At 45.5% G+C, this 22275-nt stretch overlaps 3 protein-coding genes across 4 annotated transcripts in view; 2 read left to right on the top strand and 1 right to left on the bottom strand.

Annotated features, from left to right (window-relative positions):
- The window catches only part of LOC110524320 (SH2 domain-containing adapter protein D), a 28150-nt gene extending 26493 nt beyond the window's left edge, over positions 1–1657 (bottom strand). The window contains exons 1-2 of the mRNA XM_021603856.2: positions 1597–1657; positions 814–1334 (exon numbers count right to left, since the gene is read on the bottom strand). The gene's annotated coding sequence lies outside the window, so the exon portion shown is untranslated. The remainder of the gene's footprint in view (positions 1–813; positions 1335–1596) is intronic.
- An 82-nt stretch (positions 1658–1739) lies between these two features.
- LOC110522986 (ankyrin repeat domain-containing protein 24) lies at positions 1740–15372 on the top strand. Of its 2 annotated transcripts, XM_036978067.1 has the most exons (16): positions 1740–2194; positions 2548–2619; positions 5163–5293; positions 6853–6941; positions 7114–7178; positions 7274–7331; positions 7458–7528; positions 7683–7789; positions 7980–8149; positions 12253–12275; positions 12577–12663; positions 12799–12921; positions 13790–13909; positions 14027–14159; positions 14370–14548; positions 15083–15372. In XM_036978067.1, the coding sequence occupies exons 2-16, from the start codon at positions 2584–2586 to the stop codon at positions 15251–15253; spliced, it is 1563 nt and encodes a 520-aa protein (XP_036833962.1). In that variant the 5' UTR covers positions 1740–2194; positions 2548–2583; the 3' UTR covers positions 15254–15372. The 2 variants fall into 2 exon arrangements, with proteins under 2 accessions (XP_036833962.1, XP_036833961.1); XM_036978066.1 differs by lacking the exons at positions 1740–2194; positions 2548–2619 and adding an exon at positions 4183–4798.
- Positions 15373–15729: 357 nt separating this feature from the next.
- On the top strand, positions 15730–20502 carry LOC118964635 (ankyrin repeat domain-containing protein 24-like). Its single transcript, XM_036978065.1, has 7 exons — positions 15730–16555; positions 16867–17177; positions 18304–18537; positions 18851–19027; positions 19626–19808; positions 19899–19964; positions 20072–20502. The coding sequence occupies exons 1-7, from the start codon at positions 15781–15783 to the stop codon at positions 20144–20146; spliced, it is 1821 nt and encodes a 606-aa protein (XP_036833960.1). The 5' UTR covers positions 15730–15780; the 3' UTR covers positions 20147–20502.
- Positions 20503–22275: the final 1773 nt, after the last annotated feature.

Genomic DNA, 22275 nt, shown 5'->3' with positions numbered 1-22275 from the left:
CCAATCTGACAAACACATTTTGAGCAAGCAAATAGATGTGCGGTGCCTGCCTGCCATACCCTCCAGGAAAAGCATGGTGAAGCAAAATCTACATAATAGAAAATATCCTTTCTGTTCAAAAGATAGCACATTGTTATATGGGGAAGTGGGCTTCATACGTCCACAGATGTCCTTTTTTGTCCGGACCACAGAGTTGTTAAGAAGCTAATTGAATTTCAGTGATCCAGTGGGTGATAATGTTATCTGGGCCAGTTAAGACACCATAAATGCCTCATGACAGCCATGATCTCACGATCTCACGATCTCCCCGGGAGAAAGAGAGGATGATGGAATATCTGAGCAGCAGCCTTCACTGCCATTGCCACAACTCCCCCCGCCCACCACTGCTCCCACACTCTCCAAAGTCCTTCTTCCAGGCTGGTATGCCTGGCAGGAGGGACAGTGGGGAACAAAACAGTGAAGTAGAGCAAGAAAAGAAGGAAAGACAGTACCCTCTGGCCCCTGCAGAGAGAGGACACTACATCACATTTACTCATACAATGTTGTTTGAGTAAACAACATGCCTGGGTTTTCCACCAAGGACTCAAATTAAATCAAATGTAATGAAAACCCATTTGTGTGGAAATACTTTTACACAATCATTAATGAAGGCCAGTAACAGCATAGTAAATGTAATGCTTGGCATGTGTCGCCATCTCTTGGTGATTTGAAAGAACTGCATAAAGTACAGTCTGTTTCCCTCATTCTCATGACAGACACCGGTTCAATAAACTATCTGATTAAATATGATGATACCTGTTGCAGGGGACTGACCTGACTGTTTGGCTGGTATGGTTTGTCTGTGCTGATCCTGGGGTTGAGTCGCTCCAGCTACACCAGAGTTCCTAGAGACAGGCTAAAGTGCTCTGCTCTCCACCATTCAGGTCTCTGTTATGGGGCAATCCACATATGCTGTGTTCACAACGGCAGCCCACATCGGCAGCCTGATCTTGTTTTCACTAATTGGTCTTATCGACCAATACTTTTTGTGGAAGGTACTGTACTAGGCTGGGTACATACCCCCCATGCACTCAACGTTGTCGAGATACAGTACATCGTTAGTGGAGAAACTGTGAAACAAGCTGTAGCCTATTGTCTGTTTATGAGTCTTTTGTTAAAGAAGGTGAAACAATGTTGTGTTTATTTGCTGGCGTTCGCTTCTGCTGCAGCCTTCGCTGTAAAATATAGCACGTTGCCATGGTGCTTCGGATGTGATTGGTCAAAATACCAATTTGTGGAAAGAAGATCCGATTTCAACTGCCTGTGTAAACGTAGCCATTGTCTCGTCCATCCTGCTGTAAAGAACATATTTCAGGGATAATTCAGTTTGCTTTGGAGGGTTATACACAGAATGTCCAGTAGTTTGTCCAGTAGTTTCAATTAGATATATATATTTTATATGTAAGTAAATTAGTGTAGGGTATTTGTAGTGTTATAATTGCCTGAGCCATGTTCAGCTAAAATGTGATGTTTTACAAGAAAACAATATTTACTATCATGTAAGCTAACCTACCCAGCTCTCTGTACAGGCCAAATTTCGTTTAAAGTGCTTTGTACCTTTTCAACTTTTAAGGCGACGCTGTTTACTTTCTTCTCCATCTTTTGTCCTTGTGCACTACTGTACTTCCGGGCTGATCTTAAATCCCACCCCCCAATTATCATCATTGGCTACGTCTTTTTGCTTTGGTCTTAGTGATTGGCTATAATGTATCAAATAATGTATCCAAGTCCCGAAGTCATCCAAAACTGCAACATTTAACCTAATACGTTACTGTGTTACAATTTGGGATATGCGGCAATACACTCTGTGACGGCAAACTGCAATGCAGTGAAACATGGTTAATCGCAATAAACCAGATTATTTCTAATAAACAATTACTTTTATTTGATATAAAAGTTGAATCGTTATCCTCAAGTGACAAATATGCGTTATCCCAATACTTACATAAAAAAATGCATACCACACTAAATCTGTCATGTACGCCTGCCAATCAAAATCCGATCCGGCTTCTGATGCGTAGGTGATTGGAGGATCTGGAAGAAAGGGCAGGTGCATTTGAAAGTCCAAAAGGGATGGACCAGTTGTGTACGTTGCGGTAGCAGGCAACTCATGGGACAGAAGAAACCCCTTCCAAAAAACGCCACTCTACCTCAGGTATTTCTTTCTATACCAATTGAATGTTGAGGATTTAGCCTAATGTGTGTTGGCCTACTACATTTTTATCACCTATGTACTACCACTGTAATATTACCTGTAAATGTATTGGTTGTGTTTCCCAAAAGGCTAAATGCTTCTTTAATCAAACTGAGAATAGCCCTGTGTCTCAATGATGCCATTATAAAACATATATGGTGGTTTATCACACAAGACTTCATCAAACCTGGTTATTGTTGTATTGTATGCTATGCAAAGGGAAACCTGTTTGAATGCATGTTAAAAGCTAGCAACCCACATGTGTTTGGCAGATTGAAATGCTATGGTGAGAAAATTGGTGTATTTCTTTTCAGTTTCCCTTTCCTGGATGCAAAGTGCTGTAAACCAAAATGAAGAGCCTCAAGGCAAAGTTTAAGAAGAATGAGGTAAGAGGCAAGAGTAGGAGACGGTCTCTTACAAAAACCATCCACCTCATGCACTGATATCTACAAACACAGTCAGGTTACGTTTAGAGTTCGTAGGTATATTTAGGTGAAGTAAAAAGTATTATTTAAACTTTTTTGGGACCTGATATTGACTGCTATCGGTTGTGATAGGGTGTTCTTTGTCTGATGGCTATCTGTATGTAGGTCCCAGTGCTCACAGTGTGTGTGGGGGGCACTCGGCTGGGTGTCAGTATCACTGAGCAGCAGGGGTACAGCAGGGGAGCAGGCCAGTCTATAGACTGATGCTGTAACCAGAGCTCTCAGGTAGCCTTCAATTATTCAGCCCCCCCTCCACAAATACACACACATTGTACTGGACACACGCATACACACACACATTCAAATAATCCTTCATTTCCTGCTATCGCCCCCATCCCATTATGCAGTTGGTTGTAATGTCAAGGTGAAAATAAAGTAATCAATCCCAAGACAAGAACCATTCTGTACTAATTTTGTATAGCCTAATGTCTTAAATGTCCAAGCAACTGGAGCCTTGTGTTTGGTAGCAAGTAGCTAATAGCTATAGTGTTGTGTGGCTATGCTATACAGTAAGCTCTGAGTAGAACTCAAGTATTCAACTCCTGTGTGCCTTGGCCTGTTTTAGTGAGAGATCCCCAGAGCCTGAGTGATATGGCTGCTCTGCTGGGGTGAAGCTGAGAGAGAACAGAGTAAGTTATTAATCAGTCGATGACTTACCCTCTCACTGGGAGGGATGCTCAGAATTTCATTTAGAGAGATAGAAGGAGAGAGAGAGCGAGAGAGAAAGCGAGAGGGTGGGAGAGATATGGAGGGGGAGCGAGTGGGAATCACACTATGTGGACTAGATGGAGCACAAATCAGGTAGCTTATCATCCATCTTAATTTGTCTCACGATGTTGGTCACACACAGACCACTCATAAGCACACTATAGAGAATAGAAACAGCCTACTTAACTGGTTATTAATGTTGGTATACACTTCCCTCATTTCTACAGAGTTAATCAATTGATAGAACAATGCATAATGCAAACAGTAAAGGATATAGTTACTTTATGACCATCTCATTTTATGAAAATAATAGATTATATTATTTCACTTATTGTGACAGTTACTTCTAATGCTGTAAGTGGCTGCATCCAGGTCAGACGAGAGTCGAGTCAGGATGTTATTATTCTATAATATTTATATAGGGTTGAGGGTAGCCTAGCGATTAGAGCGTTGGGCCAGTAACCAAAAGGTTGCTGGTTTGAATTCCCAAGCCGACAAGGTGAAAAATCTGTCGATGTGCCCTTGAGCAAGGCACTTAACCTTAATTTGCTCCAGGGACGACGTATTATAACAAATTTCACTGTGTCTATCCGGTGTATGTGACAATAAATCTTTTTTTTTTTTTATCAGCGTGTCCCCTCTGCCCTACCTTGGCATTACCAGCCAGCTATTTTCTCCTCTTTCTGCTGAGCATTCATCTTCTCCTGATGCACACAGGCCCAGAGAAAGAGTGTGGCTGGGCTAACTAGTCCAAGTAGGACAGCACCGGGAGGGAGAGAGCTGACTGAAATAAATGGACAGACTGTGAGAGGAGGCAGAGAAGACTGTACCAGACTAGGCTGGGGTGAAAAATAAGAAGGGCACCAAAAGAGGGAGGTTGTGTGTGTGTGTGTGTGCCAGGTTGAGACTGCAGACTGAGTACGTAGGTCCCTGAGAGCAGCAGCACAGGAAGAGGGAAAGGTGTTTTGGCTGAGAGAGCAGAGCACTGCGTATGGAGAGCGATGTTATCGTGAGACTCAGAGGGCTGAAGCAGTGTGTGTGTTTGTGCAAGAAAGTATAGCCTAATGTTTATCTTTAGTATGTGCATCATCATGTTTCTGTTTTGATACATGCATGGGGTTGTCGATTGTTTTCAGTGAGGTTTATGCTATGCATTTATGCTTTGTCATTAAGTCAGTGCTAAGTTAGTGCTAAACTCTGAGGCTGTATTTAAGGCCTAGTGGCAATTGAGTAGTGTGTATGTTTGTGTGTGTCAGAATTCTGATCAGGCAGTGCACCGCTCTATGGGTCTATGGATCCTTCCTAGCTCTATCGATCGTCAGCTCTGAGCCTGATGAAGCGTTATTTCTGTCCCTGTTTCAGCTTACTGGTGGTAGGTACACTCTCTTTTACATCTGTTTGACCTCAGCTGTCTTTTCATTGTACTTTCTCTCAACGGGTTACTTTTTCTGGCAAAAACTGCTCAAAATAAATGTTGTGTACTGTGTGTAATGTCCAATTGAAGCAATCAGCTTGTGCCGTATGTCCATCGTCATTTCACTTTGACGAGGCACACAGTATTAGATCTGGCAGTCTCATCTAGACCGATGTTTAGTCATCACTCAGATCTTTGTATAGTATGTAATCAGATAGGGGTCCGTGTTTATTCTGTACTGAATGTACCGTAATTTGGTTAGCTCTGATCATGAGCCCCAGGTTGCGACTGAGTCGTGACCCATCTGTCCCTGTCTCCTCAGAGTCAGGACTGGAGTAAGAGCGATGAGAGACTACTGCAGGCTGTAGAGCAGAACGAGCCTGACAAAGTAGCTGCCCTGATTGTGAAGAAGGGACTTTGTCCCACCAAACTGGACGTGGAGGGAAAGTCAGCGTAAGTACCAGCACTTAGGGCCAGTTTCCCGGACACAGACTAAGCCTAGTCTTAGACTAAGAAGCACTTTCAATGGAGAGTCGTTATTGAACTTGCTTATTAGTCTAGGGTTAGGTTTAAATGCACCACGAAATGGCCCTTACTGTTCGAGCTGTGTCACTGCGGGTAAGTAGTTGAAATTCTCCTTTCTACTTTCTTTGTTTCAGAACTAAACTCAGCAAAAAAAGAAACGTCCCTTTTTCAGGACCCTGCCTTTCAAAGATAATTCATAAAAATCCAAATAACTTCACAGATCTTCATTGTAAAGTGTTTAAACACTGTTTCTCATACTTGTTCAATGAACCATAAACAATTAATGAACATGCACCTGTGGAACGGTCATTAAGACACTAACAGCTTACAGACGGAAGGCAATTAAGGTCCCAGTTATGAAAACTTAGGACACAAAAGAGGTCTTTCTACTGACTCTGAAAAACACTGAAAGAAAGATGCCCAGGGTCCCTGCTCATCTGCGTGAATGTGCCTGAGGCATGCTGCAAGGAGGCATGAGGACTGCAGATGTGGCCACGGCAATAAATTGCAATGTCCGTACTGTGAGACTCCAAAGACAGCACTACAGGGAGACAGGATTGACAGAGGATCATCCTCACAGTGGCAGACCACGTGTAACAACACCTGCACAGGATCGGTACATCCGAACATCACACCTGTGGTACAGGATGGCAACAACAACTGCCCGAGTTACACCAGGAAGGTGATGGTCGGATTTGCATTTATCGACGAAGGAATGAGCGTTACACCGAGGCCTGTACTCTGGAGTGGCATCAATTTGGAGGTGGAGGGTCCGTCGTGGTCTGGGGCGGTGTGTCACAGCATCATCGGACTGAGCTTGTTGTCATTGCAGGCAATCTCAACGCTGTGCGTTACAGGGAAGACATCCTCCTCCCTCATGTGGTACCCTTCCCGCAGGCTCATCCTGACATGACCCTCCAGCATGACAATGCCACCAGCCATACTGCTCGTTCTGTGCGTGATTTCCTGCAAGACAGGAATGTCCGTGTTTTGCCATGGCCAGCAAAGAGCCCGGATCTCAATCCCATTGAGCACATCTGGGACCTGTTGGATCAGCGGGTGAGGGCTAGGGTCATTCCCCCCCCCCCAGAAATGTCTGGTAACTTGCAGGTGCCTTGGTGGAAGAATGGGTTAACATCTCACAGCAAGAACTGGCAAATCTGGTGCAGTCCATGAGGAGGAAATGCACTGCAGTACTTAATGCAGCTGGTGGCCACACCAGATACTGATTGTTACTTTTGATTTTGACCCCCTCTTTGTTCAGGGACACATTATTCCATTTCTGTTAGTCACATGTCTGTGGAACTTGTTCAGTTTGTCTCAGTTGTTGAATCTTGTTATGTTCATACAAATATTTACACATGTTAAGTTTGCTGAAAATAAACGCAGTTGTGAGAGGACTTTTTTTTTTTTTTGCTGAGTTTACTAGTGTTGATGATCTTGTTGATTATCTTCATCACCATAAGGACATGATCTCTTCCTGGTAGGTTCCATCTCTGTGCGTCTCGAGGTCGTCTGGACTGCTTGGAGGTCATCCTGGCTCACGGGCCAGACATTAACGTGACAGATGGTACAGGTGAAACGACAGTCTCATTACCTGAACATGTTGTTAACACATTTAGTGTCACGGACCGCCAAGGTAAAGCTTTGTGGCTATACCTGGTCAAAACAATTACAACATGCTCTCTTGCTACTCTCATTATTTCCTTCTCTCTCTTGGTGATTGAAATGGCCTCATCAACCCCAAGGCTTCAGTGCCCTTCACCTAGCAGCAAAGAACTGCCAGCCTGAGTGCCTGAAGAGACTATTACAGGTGCAATAGACAGTCAGACTCAGTTAATATTACTACGATACATGGAAAATAAGGTATCATGCATTTTTGGTGAAATGCGTCTCATATTCCCACAGGAGAGATTGTCTGTAGACTCCACAGACAGCTTTGGCCGGACAGCTTTGCATCACGCAGGTCTGCAATGCACTAGCTACTATATAATACAATTGATTACAGCACTGTATGTGTAACACTGTAAACAACTCAACCATTTTGTACCTTCCATTTGTTTCACTATGGTGCCTGTCCATCTTCCTGCAGCTGTGAGCGGCTGCTTGTCCTGCACTGAGACTCTGTGGGACTTCAAGGCCAGTCTGGATGCCCAGGACGGGGTAAGTGGCGTAGGCCTTAGACTGTCTCTGTACGGCAATAGCCACCAAGTCAGATCCAGGAGAGCTAAAGGGTGTGCAGGGTTTTGTTACAGCCCATCACTAACACACATGAAACAATCAACCATGTTAAGTCATTGTGGCCTCGCTATCTCAGGATGGGGTGACCGCGCTGATCCTAGGAGCCCAGATGAGCAGAGTGGAGCTGTGTGCTTTCCTGTTGGACCGAGGAGCCAATCCCAACATACAGGACAGCCAGGGCAGGTACTTCAACAAGACTCAACAAACAAGGCTTTGTATTAGATTGACTTATGCAAAACAAACTGTGAACATAAGACAAAGGTGATGGCTGGCAATGTAGTCAGATAGACCCGCAGTGTTTCATAAGGGGCTAAATATATGTTATGTGTCCTCTTATGTTCTTGATCTTGTGTTTTTTTTTTGTGTGTTGTAGGTCAGCCCTGATGCTGGCCTGTGAGAGTGACAGTGCAGAGACTGTGGAGGCGTTGCTAAGGGGAGGGGCTAACCCACATCTGGCCGACGCCCTCGGACACCACGCAGCCCACTACAGCGCAACTGCCGGCAACCAGCGCATTGCACAGCTGCTGCAAAACAGAGCTCCAGGTAACCAACGGTAACCTTTGGTTGTCTTACCTGCTGCCTGCAGCAGGATTGGGCTCAATTCCATTTCAATTTGGATTTTTACATACAATTATAATCAATAGAATAGACTAATTCAAATCAATATTCCCTGCTGGGTGAACGGAGGCCATATTTGGTGTACCATTTCAAATGTTTAATCAATTGACATGGTAACTGCCACAAAACGATGTCTGCTATTGGGTGTACTGTACCAAAATCCATGGTCCTTTATCCTTTCTATCAGATGTAATTCTATGGTCTGGGTTATGGCCTCAATCTGGTCCCCCAGGAAATGGCTGTAATGTGAGGAAGTCGATGAAGGAGACAGCTGGGGGTAATTGTAACAGGCTGAAACAGAGAGGGAAGGCTTGCTGCACTTTTATCTTTAAACAAAGGCTTGCTGATTTACGAAAAACAGATGTGTGCTTTGTTTGAAATGGAGGGGAATGAAAATAGAGCCGTCCCTAAAATGTCTCTGGTGTATCTGATAAATGAGGAGTCTTGTAGCTTACAGTAGGGCTGTTGTGTGGTGGTATACTGTTGTGTGGTGGCATACTGTTGTGTGGTGGCATACTGTTGTGTGGTGGCATACTGTTGTGTGGTGGCATACTGTTGTGTGGTGGCATACTGTTGTGTGGTGGTATACTGTTGTGCGGTGGCATACTGTTGTGCGGTGGTATACTGTTGTGCGGTGGTATACTGTTGTGTGGTGGTATACTGTTGTGCGGTGGCATACTGTTGTGCGGTGGCATACTGTTGTGCGGTGGTATACTGTTGTGCGGTGGTATACTGTTGTGCGGTGGCATACTGTTGTGCGGTGGCATACTGTTGTGCGGTGGTATACTGTTGTGCGGTGGTATACTGTTGTGCGGTGGTATACTGTTGTGCGGTGGTATACTGTTGTGCGGTGGTATACTGTTGTGCGGTGGTATACTGTTGTGCGGTGGTATACTGTTGTGCGGTGGTATACTGTTGTGCGGTGGTATACTGTTGTGCGGTGGCATACTGTTGTGCGGTGGTATACTGTTGTGCGGTGGTATACTGTTGTGCGGTGGCATACTGTTGTGCGGTGGTATACTGTTGTGCGGTGGTATACTGTTGTGCGGTGGTATACTGTTGTGCGGTGGTATACTGTTGTGCGGTGGTATACTGTTGTGCGGTGGTATACTGTTGTGCGGTGGTATACTGTTGTGCGGTGGCATACTGTTGTGCGGTGGCATACTGTTGTGCGGTGGCATACTGTTGTGCGGTGGCATACTGTTGTGCGGTGGCATACTGTTGTGCGGTGGCATACTGTTGTGCGGTGGCATACTGTTGTGCGGTGGTATACTGTTGTGCGGTGGTATACTGTTGTGTGGTGGTATACTGTTGTGTGGTGGTATACTGTTGTGCGGTGGTATACTGTTGTGCGGTGGTATACTGTTGTGCGGTGGTATACTGTTGTGCGGTGGTATACTGTTGTGCGGTGGCATACTGTTGTGCGGTGGCATACTGTTGTGCGGTGGCATACTGTTGTGTGGTGGTATACTGTTGTGCGGTGGTATACTGTTGTGTGGTGGTATACTGTTGTGTGGTGGCATACTGTTGTGTGGTGGTATACTGTTGTGTGGTGGTATACTGTTGTGTGGTGGCATACTGTTGTGTGGTGGTATACTGTTGTGCGGTGGCATACTGTTGTGCGGTGGCATACTGTTGTGCGGTGGCATACTGTTGTGTGGTGGTATACTGTTGTGCGGTGGTATACTGTTGTGCGGTGGTATACTGTTGTGCGGTGGTATACTGTTGTGCGGTGGTATACTGTTGTGTGGTGGTATACTGTTGTGTGGTGGTATACTGTTGTGTGGTGGCATACTGTTGTGTGGTGGTATACTGTTGTGTGGTGGTATACTGTTGTGTGGTGGTATACTGTTGTGTGGTGGTATACTGTTGTGTGGTGGTATACTGTTGTGTGGTGGCATACTGTTGTGCGGTGGTATACTGTTGTGCGGTGGCATACTGTTGTGCGGTGGTATACTGTTGTGTGGTGGTATACTGTTGTGTGGTGGTATACTGTTGTGTGGTGGTATACTGTTGTGTGGTGGTATACTGTTGTGCGGTGGTATACTGTTGTGCGGTGGCATACTGTTGTGCGGTGGTATACTGTTGTGCGGTGGTATACTGTTGTGCGGTGGTATACTGTTGTGTGGTGGCATACTGTTGTGCGGTGGTATACTGTTGTGCGGTGGCATACTGTTGTGTGGTGGTATACTGTTGTGTGGTGGTATACTGTTGTGTGGTGGCATACTGTTGTGCGGTGGCATACTGTTGTGCGGTGGCATACTGTTGTGCGGTGGTATACTGTTGTGCGGTGGTATACTGTTGTGCGGTGGCATACTGTTGTGCGGTGGCATACTGTTGTGCGGTGGCATACTGTTGTGCGGTGGCATACTGTTGTGCGGTGGTATACTGTTGTGCGGTGGTATACTGTTGTGTGGTGGTATACTGTTGTGTGGTGGTATACTGTTGTGCGGTGGTATACTGTTGTGCGGTGGTATACTGTTGTGCGGTGGTATACTGTTGTGCGGTGGCATACTGTTGTGCGGTGGCATACTGTTGTGCGGTGGCATACTGTTGTGTGGTGGTATACTGTTGTGCGGTGGTATACTGTTGTGCGGTGGTATACTGTTGTGTGGTGGTATACTGTTGTGTGGTGGCATACTGTTGTGTGGTGGTATACTGTTGTGTGGTGGTATACTGTTGTGTGGTGGCATACTGTTGTGTGGTGGTATACTGTTGTGTGGTGGTATACTGTTGTGTGGTGGTATACTGTTGTGTGGTGGTATACTGTTGTGTGGTGGTATACTGTTGTGTGGTGGTATACTGTTGTGCGGTGGTATACTGTTGTGTGGTGGCATACTGTTGTGTGGTGGCATACTGTTGTGTGGTGGCATACTGTTGTGTGGTGGTATACTGTTGTGCGGTGGTATACTGTTGTGCGGTGGCATACTGTTGTGCGGTGGCATACTGTTGTGCGGTGGTATACTGTTGTGCGGTGGCATACTGTTGTGCGGTGGTATACTGTTGTGCGGTGGTATACTGTTGTGTGGTGGTATACTGTTGTGCGGTGGTATACTGTTGTGTGGTGGTATACTGTTGTGCGGTGGCATACTGTTGTGCGGTGGCATACTGTTGTGCGGTGGCATACTGTTGTGCGGTGGCATACTGTTGTGTGGTGGCATACTGTTGTGTGGTGGTATACTGTTGTGCGGTGGTATACTGTTGTGCGGTGGCATACTGTTGTGCGGTGGTATACTGTTGTGCGGTGGTATACTGTTGTGCGGTGGCATACTGTTGTGCGGTGGCATACTGTTGTGTGGTGGCATACTGTTGTGTGGTGGTATACTGTTGTGCGGTGGTATACTGTTGTGCGGTGGCATACTGTTGTGCGGTGGTATACTGTTGTGCGGTGGTATACTGTTGTGTGGTGGTATACTGTTGTGTGGTGGCATACTGTTGTGTGGTGGTATACTGTTGTGTGGTGGTATACTGTTGTGTGGTGGTATACTGTTGTGCGGTGGCATACTGTTGTGCGGTGGCATACTGTTGTGTGGTGGTATACTGTTGTGCGGTGGTATACTGTTGTGCGGTGGCATACTGTTGTGCGGTGGTATACTGTTGTGTGGTGGTATACTGTTGTGTGGTGGTATACTGTTGTGTGGTGGCATACTGTTGTGTGGTGGTATACTGTTGTGCGGTGGCATACTGTTGTGTGGTGGTATACTGTTGTGCGGTGGTATACTGTTGTGTGGTGGTATACTGTTGTGCGGTGGTATACTGTTGTGCGGTGGTATACTGTTGTGCGGTGGTATACTGTTGTGCGGTGGTATACTGTTGTGCGGTGGTATACTGTGTGCGACAGGATATAGGAGGATTTTTTTATTTAGCTTTTGGGGGTAGTGGGTATGCTTTTGTGGGTAGTGGGTATGCTTTTTAGCTTTAGTTGCAGTGTAAATCATTGCGTGTGTGTGTGTTTGTGTGAGTGTCTTGAATCTCAATGGACCAGAGGTTAAAAAGCCTTGCTGTTTGTCTCTCTCATGCATACGTAGCCACTGAGGGCAATGGAGAAGAGGTAACTTACCACTCATCATTTCATTTTCATTTTCATGTGAAAACATAGCCAGTATTACTGAATTGTACATGATAGACTTTACGACATAGGAACGAACACCAACTTCTTATCACATGTTCAATCTACAACAACAACTTTTGAACAACAACAGCTGAAGTAACATCTCACAAGGAAAACAAATAAAAGTCTCATTACAAGACATTTTAGGCGACAGTACTGCTTGCTTTGTTATGGACCTTGCTGCTCCTCTTCTCCTGCTTTCCCCTGTTCCCCTGTTCCTTCTGTTTGTTTGTGCCTCCAGCGACAACCCCCTCCTCCCCCTCCTCTACCAGGGGGTACGACCCCCCGTAAGAGGAAAGCCCCCCCTCCTCCACGCTCCCCTCCCCAGGTACGACTGCAGCTCCAGAGATGGATGACATAGTTGTAACTTTGACATATCAAAATGCTTTTTGTATGATTCTTACTAACTCTTACTTATGCTGTGATAATCATGCTCATAATAACTTTGATAACCATGTTCCAGGGCTCCCCGCCATCTCCTGCCTCCCAGAGCCCTCCTCCCCCTGCCTCTCCTGAGCCTCTGACCCAGAGACCCGCTCCCCTTCCTCAGTCCCCAGAGACGCAGCGCTCTGCTCAGGCTAACCTTGTGAGTTATGTCCCCTGCCACTACATAGTGTATGCATAGCACATAGGGTTGCAAAACTACCGGTAATTTACCAAAGTTACCAAAATGTTCAGCAATGTTGGTAATTAATAGGCAATCTATTTTATATCTTTGTCTATATTGTCCATGAGTTTCTAGTAGATGGTTCAAGAGATAATAGCCTAATTTAAAAAGTATCTAATCAACAATTGCATTATTTTCAATTAACTCTGCAACTCTTCCAACTATTGACTTTTTTTCACAACTGTCACCAGTTTGGCGGCAAAAAAATGAACAACAAAGACCTATTGACAAAGCTAGTAAAATATATAAAAGTGTAAAAAATATAAAGGATTTTAATGCTGTAACCCTCATTTTAAACAATGTTATTCAATAGGTTGATGGGTTATATTTATGTTAATGTTTCATAGTTTTGTCATATTTTTTTACATTTTTAAAATTATTGTATTATTATATATATTTTACAAGTGATAAGGCCACACAGAAGACCAGAGATAATTACAGACACCTGTGATCATCTGAATTAACCAGAAAGGCCACTAGATTCTGTTAGTTTACTGGTAAATGTTACCAGTAATATACCCTCCATTTGCAACGCTAATAGCAACTAAGCATACAGGAGATAAAATATGCTTATCCTTATGGTATACAACCTTAACACATCTCAATTCAAGGTACTCATCTTTAGGTATCAATTTTTAGGATCAGTATTTATGACTGTAGCAGACAGTAACAGACAATACATAGTGAATGACTATCTACTGTATTCAATTTGAGACTGCTAATGAGTACGGTGCTGCTGTGCGACTGTGATATTACTGATAGGTATTGATGTATGTGTGTCTGTGAGATGGAGGATGAGGAGGTGTTTGAGGAGATCCGCAGACTGCGTCTGGAAAGGGGACGTCTGCTCCAGAAGATCAAAGGTCTGGAGCAGCAGCAGAACAGCGCCCACACTGCCCTGGAGGAGGTACTGCATGCAATGTCCACTTCCGAGCCTGAGCTCAAGCTCAAATGCCTATTCCCTAGAAACCTCTCATTTATCTGAAAAGAAATCCGCTGTGAACTCACTCTCTCCCTGTGCTAGCTGACTCAGCTGAGAGAGCGTCTGCAGCAGGCGGAGGCAGAGCGGGACAGGCTGCAGACTGAGCTGGAGGAGCTGAAGGCAGGTCAGGTGATCGGTGCCAGTGACTCAGATGACGACATGCTGGACTTCCCAGGTGTGTGCGGGTAGAGAGGGAATACTGCTGGCAGTTTGTTAATTTTGTTAAACTGACCAAATGTTGGATAGATGGACTTAGGCTATAGCAGCCTAATGAGCGTCATACATAGATGATGAATCATCACTCAAATTCTAGCTACTGACATGGCAATGGCTGATGTTTTGTTAGTCAAAATATGGCATTGATTTACCTCTGTCTATCTTGAAGGTGCTGAGAAGCTGCTCTCCAGGCGGTCGAGAGAGTCTCCCTCTGCTCTGGACGAGGGGGAGGCAGACTCCCTCAACCCCACCTCTCCTGGTGCTGCAGACTCCGACACTGTGGCTGAGCTACGCAGACAGCTGAAAGAGCTGGCCTTACAGAATCAGGAGCTGGTCCTGAAAGTGCAGGTAGCAAACACACACACACACACCAAACACAAACACACACACAGCATCGGCTAATGAATTGATAGAGAGGGAGTTATTAAAAGGCCCTTCAGAGTAGTACTGATGATGCTGCTGGTTCAAGGCTGGCTGAGCAGCGTCAGATTGGACCGTTAGTCATAACCACTTTATAGGCCTATGATGTAGCATCCAGCTAGGAATAGAATAATAGCATCACAGAGAGGCACAGAGACTGGTTGCAGGCATTCTTCACTAACTGGGTCATGGTCTGTACAAGTAGACAGAATCGGGACAAAGGGTTACAGCCAGGCTACCATTGGAGGGTGTGTCTGAGGCTGTGTACTGCGTGAGAGCTAGTACAAGGGCTGGTATAAAGTCTGAACCTGTCACCAAGGAGGAGTAGAGGAGTTCTGTGACTGGCGACTTGAGTTGATGAAGTTTTGACAATAGGAAAATATGATATACATATCACAACCGCTGGAGAATTAACAAACCCTCACTGATTATTTATGTACTGTGATCTTGTGTGGTTTGCAGATGCTGGAGATGTTTGAGAAAGATGACACTGACATGCAGACATCCGGCCCAGACTTTGTCCCCACGGCTCTGTATGACTCCCTGAGGAGGGAGTTTGAAGCTCTGCAGGAGCACTACTCCCAGGCCCAGGCTTCAGCTGAGGCCTCCAGCATGGCAGGGGAACAGGGGTAAGGATTACCACCCACACCATCTTACACCAGCCACCTTATACCTTCTGGATAAGAGCATCTACTAAATGACTAAAATGTCACATTCACACCACCCACTAGGGTTCGAGTTCAATTTATAGAGGTGCCCTGGGGTGCTTAAATCAACATGGACACCCCCATAAGGGTTCAAAATATTACCACTGGTCCAGCCCACTATTTTTAGCATCTTTAAGCCCACTATTTAAGAGTCTGAGTGTAATTTGAACCCTGCCAGCCACAGTATTGTAATTAGAAGATTCTAGCTAACATAATATGCCTCTACAACCATAGTTAAACCTCTCACTTCACTTCAGTTCTGATGTTTGTTGTCTTTTACACCTGCATTGCTTGCTGTTTGGGGTTTTAGGCTGGGTTTCTGTACAGCACTTTGAGATATCAGCTGATGTAAGAAGGGCTATATAAATTGATTTGATTTTCTGCAGGTGTGAGGAGGTGGAAGGGGGAGGAGATGGGGTGTCAGGGGCAGAGGGGAAGGAGCGGACAGAGGAGATGGAGGGGGAGAGCAGTAAGGAGCTGAAGGAGAGGCTGTGTGGGCTGGAGGAGCAGCTGGCCCACTCCCAGTCTGAACTGGAGGAGCTGAGAGAACAGGTGCACCTTGAGGTCTACTCCGTGGAACAGGCAGGGGGCCATGGGGGCACGGTGGGTGAGACGGAGGGGGCGGGCCAGGAGACGCAGCAGCTGAGAGAGAGGGTGAGGGACCTGGAGGCGGTGCTGAAAGAGCGAGAGAGACAGGGGGAGGGACAGAGTGAGGGCGAGAGCACAGGGGACAATGACACAGTCAAACAGCTGAGAAAGAAAGTTCAGAAACTACAGGCAGCCCTGGAAGATAAAGGAACAGAAAAAGAGGGCGAAAAGGAGGACGGAGGAGGGGAGAGTGAGACAGTGAGGAGCCTCAGGGAGAGGGTGAGCGAGCTTGAAGCCGACCTGGCAGAGAGCAAGGAGTCAGGGAGAGCGGGGGAAAGGAGAGAGGGTGTGGTAAAGCAAGAAGGGGAGGTGGTGTGGAGGCTGCAGGGGCGTGTGGGGGAGCTGGAGGAGGAGCTGAGGCAGTGTGTTCCCCGTTCGGAGCTGGATGAGGTGCAGGTGACCCTGGGTCTGCAGTGTGAGCAGCTGGCCAGGGAGAGAGCTGAGGCCAGCCTGAGACTGAACGAGGCTTTACTGGAGCTGGAGAGACTACGCCCCCCCAGCCCCACACACCACCAAGGAGACGAGGAGGAGGAAGAGGAGGAAGATAGGTCTGAGGGGTCAGAGCCCTCCATCACATCAGGTGTGTTTCCCTATTGTCTAACTGGTGTCCTGTTATTGTTATACTCCGGTATTATAATATTCTCTACCTTATCTATCATCTTTGCTCTCTGTGGCACAAGGACACATTATTTCACTGTAGTCAATCACAGTGGTAAGCTTTAAATAAGTTGTTTATAACCATTCATTTGCTGTCATGTAATAACTTTCATGTTTCTCTGAGTTTGTGACGGCAGTTCTGTCCAATCAGAACTCTTTCTGAGGCTTGCGTGATGACACTTCTCACCAATCAAAGCACTCTCTAAGTCTGTGATATTTCTTCTCTCCAATTAGAGCCCTCCCTGAGACGGGTGAGAGAGGAACTGGAGGTGGCTAGGCAGGAAGCAGCTCAGGCTCTGGACTGTTTGTGTGCGGAACGCGAGGGCCGGGCCCAGGACACCCTCCACATGAGAGACGCAGTGTCCCTGTCCCAACACACAGAGGCGCTATCGGCCCTGTCGGAGCAGCTGGCGCAGACAGCCCAGGAGCTGCAGGCAGAAAGGGCCCTGCGATGCCATGCCCAGACTGAGACGGCTAGGCTAGAGGCCCAGCTACAGGCCACACAAGAGGACCTTATACCCAGGGAGGAGCACAATAAAGTTAAGGTTAGCTTGACGAGAAATGCATGCAAGCGACGAGGGACTTAGCCTCGGATCATATATATATATATATATATATATATATATATATGAGGTTTTAAGTAAATGGATATTAGGCTATCATAAATACAACATATGTTTTACTAAACTAAATGCCAGAATTGTGTATGACCCACATTTGGCCACGTATGGCACCACTTCTGTCAATCATATACAGCCAGTCCCTCCAGGATTCCACAATTCTGCAATCGCAATTTCTTTTGCAAAATCAACAATTCCCTGCATATTATCCGAGGGCTTGCAAATTTGACCAATCACTGTACTATTTCTGCATAAAACAGTAAATCATTGCAATTTTATCGCCAAAAAGCGGACCCATCACCGGAGTACAAAAAAAGGGCACGCAATTTCAAGCGATCACTGCACATTTACTGCATAATATAGTTCAATCAAGCAATATGTCAACAAACTCTTTCCCTCTTTCCCATGCAAAATGTCAGAATTGCCCCAGCAAAATCAAGCATGTTTCCCTGCAAATAATACAATAAAGCCCAGTGAAATCCTGGAGGGACTGGGTAGCCTACACTACAGTACCACAGATAGATCAATGAGACCGATATTTCACTGGATGTATAAATGTGAAGCATCCAGTGATGAGAGGAAGCTCAGTGGCCGGCAGTGGGAGAAGATGGAGCAAGATGGATTTTGGCCAACATTCTGCTAATTTTCTCATCGATGAAACATTTGATCTCCATACAGTTTTCTGTTTCCAAAACTAAAATCTGAAAAAAGTTGACTGCGTTTTGTGGACTTTACCATATGCCAAAGTTTTAAAAAAACGGCGTTGTTTAGGAGTGCAAAGGGCAGATTGAGTTATTGCACAAGGGCACGTCACAGTGTAGGCGCTCCCTAATGGAAATTTTCCAATAAATTCTAAAACGCACCAATGGGATCTCACTAGCTCGTGCTTGGCTCGGCCCAACTCCTTGCTTGGCTTGCCCACGGTGGTTAATTTTCTCCCACTGAAAACGACATGCTCTGGTCTATCCTGGGTTAGTTGTAAAAATCTTTGACAGTACTACGAAAGTAGTACTTCCTGACTTCATGCTGTCTACTGTTCCTGTTGTATCAGTTGGAGCTGCAGCGCGCTCTGCAGGCCAGTGAGAGCAGTGCGGCAGAGGCCAAGGATGCTCTGAGTGTGAAGGAGACAGAGCTGAGAGACATGAGGTCCCAGAAGGCTTTGGAACAGGGCCTGGTGTCCAAGGAGGACCACGAGTCCCAGCGCCTCTCACTGCAGGCCGACATCAACACACTCACCGCCCGATTCAACGACCTCACACGCAAACATGAGAAGACCTGCACCGAGGTGTGTGTGTGTGTGTGTGTGTGTGTGTGTGTTCTTGTTTACCAAAATACTGAGAATTTGAAGAAAGTTAGAGACAAACATTAACTCAAGAGTTGACTAAAAGCCACAGACTACAGACTCCTTTTGCTTTATTTCTGTGTGTGTTCTATATCTCCTTACAGCCTTTTCCCTTCATCTATCCCCCCCCCTTTCTAGAGGCGCTGTACTACTATGGCTGACCCTGTAAAACAACACATTTCACTGCATCTATCCGGTGTGTGAAACCATAAATAAAATAAAACCTCTTTCTTTCTCCCGGTCTCCCTCCCAACAGGTGTTCCAGGTGCAGCGGGAGGCTCTGTTTAATAAGAGTGAACGTCAGGTGGCCGAGGCTCAGGTGGCCACGGCGCAACAGCAGCTGGCTGACCTGCAGGCCCAGTCCAGCCACGTCCAGGAGCTCCACAAAGACATCCAGGACTCCCAGGGCCTGGTCAAGGAGAAGGACCGCAAGGTGAGACAGAGACACAGATGGTAGAAGTTAAATTGAGCGACACTGTACTTTATTTGGAAATCGACCCCTAGACCCTACCCCTTTGCCTGGCTACCCATCCACATCGCTTAGGCCAAACGCCACACCAACTAATGTTTCTTCTCCATGATGAGTCTGGATTTGATCTCCTCCCTCATGACTTCTCGAATGCGAACACATTCAAACCATTTTGATTGGTCAAAGAAACCAATGGGTTGGGCCAGAGCCTGAACACATGTGGGTAAAATCATTGGCTTTGATACTCTGATTGGTTAGAGACGATCCAATCGCTGATGACTTGTTTTGTACAATGCCACACTCTTTAACATCAGCAGAAATGACTTTTACGATGGCGGTCTCAGACTGAAAGTACGTAGCGATAAATAAATAGAGCAGTGGAATTAAATTCAGTATAAGTCATCAGGCAACCTGCCCTCTGGTAAGCTGGGTGGAATGTGACCATGTTACTGTCCATTCCATTTAGATCAACACATAGTGCTGAAGTGTGAGGGCATGAGTGTGATTTGGAACTGAGAAAAAGACCATGGGAAATGAAGGGATCTGTGATCTCCCTGTGTAGATAATGGAGCTGTCTAAGGAGGTTTTCCGTCTGAAGGAGGCTCTGGGGGCCCTGAGTCCTCCTCTGGGACTCTCCTCTTCCCACTCCTCCTCTCACTCCCACTCTGAGAGAGTCCCTCCTGTGAACCCTGGCCAGCAGGTGGCGCTGCAGAACAGAGTGGCTGTACTCTCCAAGGAGCTCCAGGTGAGGGCATCACTGAGCCAAAACAAATACAGAGGTTCATGGTTTAAAGAATGCTGGAGCATACTGTCTGTATTGTATATCTTATTACAGGATTGGGAACGAAAGCACAGACAAGTTGTAGCTGTATACCGATCCCATCTACTGGCTGCTGTACAGGTAAGTACAACTCTATGCACCTTTGTAGAAGACACGTCATTATCGGGTCAGTGCAATATGAAGTGTTGTTGAGGGGATGTGAAGGAGACTTGTTGTATCTTCCTCAGGGCCGGATGGATGAGGAGGTCCAAGAGCTCTTACTGCAGATCCTGAGGATGTCACACAAGGACCAGGGTTACTGACCCCCACAGGCAGTGTACTCCCTGTGCAATGCAAGACACAACGGGCTATGGGACCCATCACTGTACTATACCCTCTACTAACTACAGTATATGTACACACTTACTGAAAGCAACGGGTCTGTTCTGCATACAGTACGTGTAGCCTTGGAAAGACATAAGAGGCTAGCCCCTTCATGACTAGCGTTGAACTGGATAGACATTGACAGGTATGGTTTTCTGGTATCAGAAAGAGATGTATTTATAGATAATTACTTGTATTGAGTAACAAGAATGTATCTCTTGTCTCAATTGTGTGATGAGCCTACTGATTGAATATATTTTGTATGATATTCTTACAATAAAGACGTAGAAAGAAACCAAAATCCTGCCTCTACCTCCTTGTTTAGATGTTTATTTATTGGATAAATAAATACTAAAAGCTCAAAAGTGATAGGACTAACATGCAGAAGCTTTTCATCGATTTCCTCTGTTTTAGGCTAGGCCAGGGATATCGGTGGGGGCTGACATGTGCTCCCAGTAGGTCACATGACCAAGGAGCTATTGAAATTCAAATTTAAAAAAAGTTTGTACTTTGTTTACGCTCCCTAACTAATTCAACATGATACAAAATACTGCTTGCATTTCCACATGTTTATTAGCTTTTTAAAGCGAATTAAGGTCCAAATCGTGAAAATAAGACCTGTACAATGTTGTGCGCAACACCATGACACTTATTTGGAGTCTGTGGCTCAAGTGGTTTGAAAGCGCGAATATCCAACTTGAAACTCTTTTTACCTCGGTCAATTTTTGGTTCGTTTGTTTTGGCCCCTCTCAAGACCTGTCATTATCACCATCTATGCACGCAACCACTCACTTCTTTCATTTTAAATTAATTTATTTTATTTTGCAACCACTCACTCACACTACTGACTACACACGCCATTGTTACTTGTTTATAGTTTACTTTAGTTAGTAAATATATTTTTGTTTGTTGCCTCTTTGTTACGGGAGAGGAGCCGGTCCGTGACAAGACCTCAACGGAGCTGAATACCAGCACCTCAAATGTTATACTGTTTAAGCTCCTGTTCCCCTTAAAGAATATTAGTAGCTCAAAGGTATTGTGGAGTTCCTGCACCTAAATATAAACAGTACCAGCACCCAAAATGAGTACCGGAACATATTTCAGTCCAAGTCAAGCCAGGCACTGATAAGAAGCCTATTGTATTATGTTTCCACTGGATCAGAGCATGACATTTGAGTGGTTATCGAAAGGGAGAGAGCTGGAAAGATTTTTCAGATACATTGAGGAACAAAGTATTGTCGTTCTCAATGGATATAGAAACAGGTTTCGTTTTCTTGGTGTTTGAGGTAAAGAAAACATTACTTTGAGAAACTCCACAGGTCATTCATTAGTGGTGGTGCGTTAAGCCAATCAGATCCCCAATGGGCACATTTATATGACTAGGTTTGCGCACAGGCCAGGTAGCCTATGGGCTTACTTACTCAACATTGACAAGGGCGCTCTAAACAAAAGACAATGACTAAATTGACAGAACGCCTAAATGGATTTAAACAAACCCAAACTTTTTTTCTCACAGGTGTAGCATAGGTTGTGCACTCTGCAAACATTGTGTCAACTCTGAGAATGAGAACAGGAACATTGGATTAATAATATTGAATGCATAAACATAGACATTATCGGAGTTAATGGTACATGTACTACTGGTGATATATGCAATGGGGAAATGATATACAATAACAATGAAATGCAAACAATTCACACAATTAAGTTATGAAACAATGAATGTGCACAAATTGGCAGGAGAGCGCGCATTCTGGAGTGAGAAGTGCATTGTGCATCTGGGCGCATTTATGGCATTTACGGATATGGCCTCAGCAGAAGTCAGAGCATTCATACTTCTTGCGCTTCGCGGAATAGTGCAGAGCTGTTGTCAAGGAAGTGAGTTTGTGTTTATACAGTATGTACCTCTCCCACCTACCATCAACTAAGCATGTCAATGCTGAGCTATACAGACCCTTCCGCATTGTTACAAAATGTGGGAGGCGCATGGCGATGCATCTGGAGGCTACATTACAATCTTATTCTAAAATTGATTAAATAAAATATTTTCCTCATCAATCTACACAGA

This window comes from Oncorhynchus mykiss, chromosome 5 (genome assembly GCF_013265735.2).
Source record: "Oncorhynchus mykiss isolate Arlee chromosome 5, USDA_OmykA_1.1, whole genome shotgun sequence".
NCBI lineage: Eukaryota > Metazoa > Chordata > Actinopteri > Salmoniformes > Salmonidae > Oncorhynchus > Oncorhynchus mykiss.
The sequence above is the reverse complement of the archived record's forward strand: the minus strand, read 5'-3'. Positions and strand labels throughout refer to the sequence as shown.

What these genes read in the sequence shown, in the direction of transcription:
- LOC110522986 (XM_036978066.1), top strand. Translation starts at nt 4,760, where the DNA reads ATGAAGCGTTATTTCTGTCCCTGTTTCAGCTTACTGGTG. An exon ending in GACAGCTTTGCATCACGCAG is followed by an intron (nt 7,332 to 7,457) that starts GTCTGCAATGCA and finishes ATCTTCCTGCAG; the next exon opens with CTGTGAGCGGCTGCTTGTCC. An exon ending in GTCTGGATGCCCAGGACGGG is followed by an intron (nt 7,529 to 7,682) that starts GTAAGTGGCGTA and finishes TCGCTATCTCAG; the next exon opens with GATGGGGTGACCGCGCTGAT.
- LOC118964635 (XM_036978065.1), top strand. Translation starts at nt 15,781, where the DNA reads ATGGAGGGGGAGAGCAGTAAGGAGCTGAAGGAGAGGCTGTGTGGGCTG. An exon ending in AGAGCCCTCCATCACATCAG is followed by an intron (nt 16,556 to 16,866) that starts GTGTGTTTCCCT and finishes CTCTCCAATTAG; the next exon opens with AGCCCTCCCTGAGACGGGTG. An exon ending in TACTCTCCAAGGAGCTCCAG is followed by an intron (nt 19,809 to 19,898) that starts GTGAGGGCATCA and finishes ATCTTATTACAG; the next exon opens with GATTGGGAACGAAAGCACAG.